Below are 9183 nucleotides of genomic sequence, written 5' to 3' on the forward strand. Positions count from 1 at the left end.
AGCCCCCACTCCAAGCCTTTCCTCGGGAGGGGGCCAAAACCCATAGAACCGGCTCCCCATCCCAGTGTCCTTCAGCACCCAGAGACCCGCTGGAGAGGACTGGGTTCGCCAGGGACGGATGGGGAAATAGAAAGAGGTGCCCGAGCCCTGAGCGCCCGGCGCTCACCCGACACGATTCCTTCGGCTTCCAGGTGTAGCGCCCCCGCGCGGCGCGGGCGGCTGGGCGTCTCCAATATGACTGGCCAGAGCCTGTGGGACCTGTCGGAGGCCAACGTCGAGGATGGAGAGATCCGCATCAACGTAGGCGGCTTTAAGAAGCGGCTGCGCTCGCACACGCTGCTGCGCTTCCCCGAGACGCGCCTGGGCCGCCTGCTGCTCTGCCACTCGCGCGAGGCCATTCTGGAGCTCTGCGACGACTATGACGACGTCCAGCGTGAGTTCTACTTTGACCGCAACCCCGAGCTCTTCCCCTACGTGCTACATTTCTACCACACCGGCAAGCTTCACGTCATGGCGGAGCTGTGCGTCTTCTCCTTCAGCCAGGAGATCGAGTACTGGGGCATCAACGAGTTCTTCATCGACTCCTGCTGCAGCTACAGCTACCACGGCCGCAAAGTGGAGCCCGAACAGGAGAAGTGGGACGAGCAGAGCGACCAGGAGAGCACCACGTCCTCCTTCGATGAGATCCTGGCCTTCTACAACGATGCATCCAAGTTCGATGGGCAGCCCCTGGGCAACTTCCGCAGACAGCTGTGGCTGGCGCTGGACAACCCCGGCTACTCGGTCCTGAGCAGGGTCTTCAGCGTCCTGTCCATCCTCGTGGTGTTGGGGTCCATCATCACCATGTGTCTCAATAGCCTGCCGGACTTCCAAATCCCTGACAGCCAGGGCAACCCTGGTGAGGACCCCAGGTTCGAAATCGTGGAGCACTTTGGCATCGCCTGGTTCACATTTGAGTTGATGGCCAGGTTTGCCGTGGCCCCTGACTTCCTCAAGTTTTTCAAGAATGCCCTCAACCTGATCGACCTCATGTCCATCGTCCCCTTTTACATCACTCTGGTGGTAAACCTGGTTGTGGAGAGCACACCTACCTTGGCCAACCTGGGCAGGGTGGCCCAGGTCCTCAGGCTGATGCGGATTTTCCGCATCTTAAAGCTGGCCAGACACTCCACTGGCCTCCGCTCCCTGGGGGCCACACTTAAATACAGCTACAAAGAAGTAGGGCTGCTTTTGCTCTACCTCTCTGTGGGGATTTCCATCTTCTCCGTAGTGGCCTACACTATCGAAAAGGAGGAGAATGAGGGCCTGGCCACCATCCCCGCTTGCTGGTGGTGGGCCACCGTCAGTATGACCACTGTAGGGTATGGGGATGTGGTCCCAGGGACCACGGCAGGGAAGCTGACCGCCTCTGCCTGCATCTTGGCGGGTATCCTAGTGGTGGTACTGCCCATCACCTTGATCTTCAATAAGTTCTCCCACTTTTATCGGCGCCAAAAGCAACTCGAGAGTGCCATGCGCAGCTGTGACTTTGGGGATGGAATGAAGGAGGTCCCTTCCGTCAACTTAAGGGACTACTATGCCCATAAAGTTAAATCCCTCATGGCGAGCCTGACGAGCATGAGCAGGAGCTCGCCAAGCGAACTAAGTTTAAATGATTCCCTGCATTAGCTGCGAGGGCTTGACCTCCTCAAACCCACATTGCTGAGCTGTGTCTCGTGCCTCTGGCACAGTCCAGGCACATTAGGGTTATGGCGTAAGGAGTATGCCCAGCCCCAACGGGGAGAGATGCATGGGATATGCACCCCAGGTTGCTTTTACAGTATTTAGGATCATTTTTAGAGGGTGGTGTGTCTGACACCATGCCTTTGCACCTTTCAGTGAAATGACACTCACTGGTCTTTGCATCGCGGGCATAAAATGTTCACCTTTCTGCCGGATGAGTACCTAATTTCTCTGTTCATTGTGTTCTCTATTGTAGCGCTTGTGGCCCAGTACTGTCTCAGTTGTTTGTGCTCCTGTTTCTGAGGTTGTCGTGTGAGTTCTGTACCAAAAAGCCCCCACAACTATGTCCAGTGGAAACACATCTATGGGGTCAGCAAGGATATGATGAGGTTTTGCTCACAGTCATGTAGAAACAAAATCTCAATTCTTTATCCAGTGCTTTCATTTAGTTTTAATACCAAAACAAAGGGAATGTGAAGTTAAGTACACATGACTGATGCAAGTCTGTGAGTTGTTTTTGTAACTCTGTAGCCCTGTGGCTTGCATGGGTACCCTGCTCACTCTTAGAATGATGTACACTGATGTTCATCTCTTAAATGTTGCTCTTTAGAGAATGTTATTTTGTTAATCACGTAGTGACGATTGAAATCTTTACCAAGAACAGATGCATTAGGGACAGGGGCTTCAGCTAAACATAGGCCAAATCACAGGATGCTTGAAGACCTTTCAAAGTCAGCCCTCCATCTTTTCTAGGGTGGTCGTAGAGACATTTATTTCTTGCTGAGGTTCCTGGTCTAGGTCATTTGAATAAACTTTGCTGTGTCTTAGATATTAGCATGTTTTTGAAATGTTTCCTTTTAAAGATGTTTAGAAATAAGATTGTATTGTCTTTATCAACTAAAAAGTTGACTGTTGTATTGTCTGAGGCAAACATTGTTGGGTTGCTAGCAAGGGCAGTAGCTTAGAAAATTTTGTTGCCTGCTCTGAAAGCTTATAAAATGAGAACCCTTTTATTTCCAAGCAGAATTTACTTAGATAATTTTGCTTCTATGATACAGTATGTTACATATGATGCTCTAACTGCCCCAGAGTTCCTGGTATGACATGGAAACCTGGTGGTGTGGAAGTGTGTACTCAAAATATAGACAAATGGCTTATCCAGGATGGAAATATTATAGTTCTTATTTCCATTTCAGCTGCCTTTTCTTGGGGGAGGGTTGGTGGAGGCCAGGAGAAAGGAAGGAGTTGTAAAACAAAAAAGCATTGTTACTTAATAAAATGTCATAAATAATTGTAAACTTCTTGAAAAGCTTGATGCTACTTAAAAGACCTTTAAACTTCTAAACTTGTGTTAAGGTTGAGAACTCTTTCCTTCTCCAGAATGCCCTCTCTCTTCTTCTTCAGTTAACCAGCACATAGCGTTTTGAAGGGTTAACCTGGACCCCTTAGTAAGATAGTTCTCTGTTATATTCTAGGTAATCAGGTGGTTTTCCAGTTGGCTTCCATTGTTGTTCAGTCTTTGGAAAGGCTGCAGAATCCAGGGATCTACATGCGGAGTCAGGCAGGCTTTTCATCTATGTCTTGGATCTTCCTTAAAAAGGTCCACTTTGTGTCTTAGTTGGTTGAAGGTAGTACATACTTCTTGGGGATGTGGTGAGGATCTTGTCAGAGGCTTTGTGTACTTGTAGTTGCCATGGCTACTACAGAGCGGGCCATTTGCACTAGTCACTTATGCCTTTAGGTCCCCAATTCAAATCTTTCCATCAGACTGGAGCCTTATGGTGGGCAGGGAGGCAGCCACGTCCTAATGCTACCTGGTCTACCGTCTACATTTGTTTCTCAGAAGCATCAGGAAAGGTGAGATGACTTAGGGGCAACCAACCACCAAGTCAGAAGGGCAGGGATATTTCTCAGAATTTGCACATGTAGCACTTGGCTTTGGCTGACGTTTCCAGCACTGGAAGGCAGAGATTTACGAAATAATCTCCAGCTGCACTGAGGCAGGTGATGGTACAAACTCGTGAAGACTGTTCAGTTTGCCAAGGCTGATGGCATTGGGTCACTGAGTGTGGTATCCACGGTCACTGACCATAAAACTTGTGAAGAGTGGAAACAAGGAAGGAGGCTGAATAATTCAGTCACTCTCATGAGTATTCTTTTTAAACAGGCAGGTTTTACCACCAAAACAGAGATACCTTTAGTGGTTACTTTTTGCAGATGTGAAAACTGGAAAACCTGACTTTTCATTTTGGTGATGACTTGCGTTTATCTGGTGCCTTTCATTGGGGGAATCCCAAAGTACTTTAGAGACTGTCTTTTTAATATCTTTTGTACATATATATACTCGTATAAAATATTATTTTGCCCATCCTGGAATTTCAGTTACTTCCGAGCATGAGAATGTCCTAATAGCATTAAGTACTCCAAGCAGTGGTTTCAGTTAAGAGGGAGAGAGAACAACCCAGCTGGCTTGAACACTGGAGTTAATTCCCACAGAGGATGGAGACAGAACTGTGATCCGGGGAGGAAGAACACTCCTCTCCCACAAAGTATGACCAAGGTACGCAGTTCACAAGTGCTCTCAGCTGGGCTTTGATTGACCTTGTTAGATAACATCTTATGGAGCAGTTTCTTCTGGTCCCTGAAACTAATCGGTGCGGGGAAGAGGGGTGGGGGTGAATTTTCTGCTCTGTTTCTGGAGTTAAGAACATAATTGTGAGGTGACATCTTTTGCCACCAGGCTGTCAGACTGACCTGTAAACCTCCTTTAGGGGGACCCAGTAAAAGCTTCAAATCGCCTATTTCCAGCGGTGGGCTTGAGATCAGCTTCACTCCCAACATTTGAAGGTTGTTCTTTTCAATGTCTTTGGGACAAATACATGCACCGGGCTCTTCTGGAAATATATGTGATGAGCATTTTGAAAGCGCTGGCTGGGAAGTGACACCGTGTCTTTTCTGCACAGATGCACACTGGTTATAGTTTGGTGTTTTCTGCCAACCCTCTGCATTTCCTGGGTTTGCTGCTGAGGAGGGGCATGTTATAATGCCAGGCTGATTCGTAGCTCCTAAGGTAGTAATTGGTATTTAATCCTTGGATGTGTTATTTCTACTTGGCTTAGTATTCAAATAATGGAACTACCTGCTAATTGTTGCCTCATTTCAAAGAAAATGACCTGTTACGCACTTTGGGAATCGCAGTGATCTGTACAGGCTGTGTGCTATCTACTTGAAGGCTTAAACGGTATTTCTTGTATGTTTTAACAGCATGACTTGTTACAGAGCTGTAATTTTAAAAATTGAGAATGCTGTATTTGCGCTGTCCGTTTTAACACTCATTAACACGCTACTGTGCGGGCACTGATGCAGCCCCGCAGAACCGTTCTGTGTGATGACCGCACGTTACTCTCCGCGCCTTGACTCAGCAATGAGGAAGAAGACGGACACACTCAGGACTCCAGCCTCGAGGAGAATGCAGATTAAATAGAACACAATTATTGACACTCCCTTAGGGCACTTCAGTTACACGTGGAGTGGCAAACACAACAAGGGCGTTCGACATTGGGGACCAGATTTCCTGAGAAAGGCTGGGCCTTTTTTTTTTTTTTTTTTTTTTTTTTTTGGCGGTACGCGGTCCTCTCACTGCTGTGGCCTCTCCCGTTGTGGAGCACAGGCTCCGGACGCGCAGGCTCAGCGGCGTGGCTTCCGGGCCCAGCCGCTCCGCGGCAGGTGGGATCTTCCCGGACCGGGGCACGAACCCGTGTCCCCTGCATCAGCAGGCGGACTCTCAACCACTGCGCCACCAGGGAAGCCCAGAGGTTCTGTTTTTACATCGAGATGAAGAACTGGTCAGGGCTTTAAGGATGATCTAATCTGACCTTCTCATTTTGCAGCAAGGGGATGTGAGGCTCAGAGAAGCCAAGCGAGGCACCTAAGATCACAGAGTTGAAGGCAAAACTGGGAGCAGACCCCAGTTAGCCCAGTGAGCTTCCTAAGATTCATGTGGCCTTCGGAATGGCTCGTAGTCAATGTCGCTACTGGGTTAAGTAGGTGCTAAGGGCCAGTTCCCCTAGCAATAGTCACACCAAACCAGCCAGAACACTCAGGTTACCCAGGACCCAACTTGCTGCCAGGGAGGCACCGTAGCAGCATGGAGCCTGGCAACCAGGCGGGGTGGGGTTGGCACCAGCAGGCGCATGTGGTGCTGAACCAGACTGTGTGGGCGGGGCAAACCCTGACAGGGGTGTCTGTTTCATGGGGGCTCCAAGAATTCATGACCATCCCTTCTACAGAGCAGGCTGGTGGCTCTAGGTCCTGGTGAAAAAAGGGCTCCCAACCCTCTGTGCCTGCAAAGAATAACTAACAGCTCTTCCTTCCCAACAAAGGCTCAAAAGGCCCAGCCTTGGGCTTCCCTGGTGGCTCAGTGGTTGAGAGTCCGCCTGCCGATGCAGGGGACACGGGTTCGTGACCCGGTCCGGGGGGATCCCACATGCCGTGGAGCAGCTGGGCCCATGAGCCATGGCCGCTGAGCCTGTGCGTCTGGAGCCTGTGCTCCACAACGGGAGAGGCCACAACAGTGAGAGGCCCGCATACCGCAAAAAAAAAAGCAACAGAACCTCTGCATGCCTCCACCCCACCATGCCCCTTGTAGCCCTGAGCAGAACCCAATAGCCTTCACTTATTTTTAAGCAGAGCAGAGGGGCTGCTCACCAACAACCTTCTATTTGCTTTCATCTCTCTCCTCAAAAGCCAAACCATAACAGATGACAGTTTCAGGGACAACAATATCAGAGACATGCTTGGGCTGGTGTCTGTGTCAGGGAAACAGAGGTTTAAAATAATCAATGCGTGTCTCCTTTGGGCTTTAGGCTAGTGACACCTAATCCAAATTCCTGCTATTAAAAAAGCATCAGAGAGGAAAATCCCATTGATTCCATTTGGCTCACTCTTCGCCCATTTGTGTTTGCTCCCTCTGTGAAGCCCTGTAGATCCCGCACCCGTTCCCACGAGGGCCCCTAAGTGGACAGGGGCAGGTGGAGCACCCACAGCCCACACTTGGTCCTAACTGAGGGGCAGTGGCATCTGTGGGTTCTCTCTTCCATGTAACCTTCAGAAGCGCGTGGCAACAACCTGCCGCCCGTCTCGTGGCGGCTGAGGAGGGGAATGACGTGCAGCACGGGGAGAGGGCACTCGCGGTCCCCACAGCCCCCGTGGCCCCACCACGCGGGCCACAGCATGTCTTCTCCAGCAGGGCTATAAATGGATGTTCAGGGATATTTTGGGGGGCCAGGATCCCTTGCATCTTAAAAGGAAAACACAAACACCTCCTCTTGAAGGAAGGACTTAAATGCTGAGCTCACATGGTTATTACTTTCTCTTATTTTTAGGAGAACTTTTAACCAACGTTTCTACCCAAGGCCCTTATCTGGGTGTTAGATTCAGTTAATACTGTAGATCTGAAAACCGGAAGCGTGTTCCTCCTTCTGTGACCTAGTTTGTCAATATCACCATCCTCCTGGCGAAATTCTCCAAAGCGAATGACTTTGCCTGAAGGTAACAAGCTGATGCTTTCAGAAGAACGTAGGCACAAACAAGGTCTCAAAGATGTGGCCGAGAGGAGGGAGATATAACAGGGGAGGAAAAGAGGGCAGGAGTGCCCAGGAGCTGGTGCATGTCCTGCAGAAGTAAGAAGGGATAGGAAGAAGCCAGGGAAAAGGAAAAACAAATGAAGGTACAGAAGGAGAGAGTGAATAAAAGAAAAGGCAGAGAAGAAAGAAGGGAGAGAGCCATCAGTTAGGGAGACAAGAAGCTATGTTTAACACAGTTCTTTCAGGCCTTCCATTGAATTCATTTTGTTTCCAGTCAACATAACATGCTCTGAGCCCAACGGTGGCCTCCTGGGGGGTAACTATAGCTGGAGTCAACTCCCACCCGCCCCCCGGCACCTCCCCTCCCCTTCCCACTAAAGGGGTTCACGGTCTGGTGGAATAGAGATACCGACAACTACTAAAAGCCTTTTGCATGAAGAGGGCATTGAGGACACAAGGAAAGGAGGCACAAATATTTCCTCTTGAAGATGGGACTTCTGGGTTACAAACAGAAAGAGGACCAGACGTCGGCCAGACAGAGGTGGTGGTAGGGGTCTGGAACAGAGAGATGGAGGGAAGGGAAAGGGAGGAAACTGCCACACACAGGGACCTGCCCCCGGGCCAGCATGTGTGAGACACATGTGAATCAGTGTGGTGCAAAAACAGTCCACAGCAAAGCCACCAAAAGACCCTGGGTGTCATTCTTTTGTCACTGGGTTGGGGCACCCTGACCAGTTAATCCTGTCGGAATGGGACTCTGGCAGCAGCTTGGAGGCTTGGGAGGGGCCAGGAGACCTACTTGAGGTCACTGCCAGCTAAGAAGGGAGGGAGCTGGAGAGGAAGGGGCAGAGTGGATTGCCAAGGAGGTCAACCCCACAGGACTCCGCCAACCACTGGATGTGGGGAAGAGAGATGGAGGGCTGCGGTGGCTTCTGGGCGGATGGGTGGATGACGGTACCACCAAGAGAGGCAGGGAATACTTGGGTCCATCCCGAGGTTGAGTCGTGTTGCCTGGGTGACACACAGATGGAGGTGTGCAGAGGGCAGAGGAAAGCCTGGGACGGGACTCCTTAGCTGAGAGATGGAAGTTGAGGCCATGGGTGAGATTACCCAGGAAGTGCACCGAGAGAAACAGAAGAAAGAAAAGCTCCCTGCGGAAGACCAGCGTCCGAGGGGCAGCCACAGGGATGATGAGTTCCAAGGCCTTGCCTTTCTCTGCCGGCTCATTATAGCTGGCATCCTATCTCTTTCCTTTCGCCTGAGAAAACCCCAGAGGGTAAACGCTACTAATGACCTCAGCTTTCCTCCTCATCCGCTTCCTTATTTTATCTCTGTGCTCGGCTTCTGTGCCTATCACTCTTTCCAAACTGCTCTCTTGAAGACCGCCAGGTGCTTTCCTAATCGCTAAGCCACGGCCCCTCGTCAGCTCCCCCAGAGTCTTTGACTCCATAGACCAACCTCTCAGTCCTTTGCCCTCCCTCCTCTCTGATTTTTGGACCCTGCATTGCTGGCTCTCTGGGCTCTGCCTCTCTCTCTCATTTCCCCACTGGATCTTCATCATGCCTGTCCCCCAGATTGCTGTTCTGTAAGCCGTAGCCTCAACTAGTGTGCAGACGACCCACGTGTCAACTTGCCTGACTTCCAGCCCCCATGCACGTTACCTGTGTGTGTTTGGAAGTCACCATGTGTATCCCCATGTAGTCACCCCGAGCTTCCTCTTCCTCCTGCCTTCTCCTTCACGTCTGTCGATGGACCCTCCGTGCTCTGGGCCACTCACATTGCGATTTCAGTCATCTGTGAATCCTCTCCGTTGATTTAGTTATTCACTCACCATAGCAAAACACTTCTTGACAGCTGACTAATCGCCAAGCACGAT

The 9183-nt window shown here is 50.4% G+C and overlaps 1 protein-coding gene across 1 annotated transcript; it reads left to right on the forward strand.

The window, feature by feature from the left end:
• The first annotated feature begins 234 nt into the window (after positions 1-234).
• Positions 235-3338, forward strand: KCNS2 (potassium voltage-gated channel modifier subfamily S member 2). The gene has a single exon (XM_060035217.1). It carries the CDS (start codon positions 235-237, stop codon positions 1666-1668), a length of 1434 nt encoding a protein of 477 aa, XP_059891200.1. The 3' UTR covers positions 1669-3338.
• Positions 3339-9183: the final 5845 nt, after the last annotated feature.

The sequence above is a fragment of the Delphinus delphis genome, chromosome 17 (assembly GCF_949987515.2).
Source record: "Delphinus delphis chromosome 17, mDelDel1.2, whole genome shotgun sequence".
NCBI classification, from domain to species: Eukaryota; Metazoa; Chordata; class Mammalia; order Artiodactyla; family Delphinidae; genus Delphinus; species Delphinus delphis.

What these genes read in the sequence shown, in the direction of transcription:
- KCNS2 (XM_060035217.1), top strand. Translation starts at nt 235, where the DNA reads ATGACTGGCCAGAGCCTGTGGGACCTGTCGGAGGCCAACGTCGAGGAT.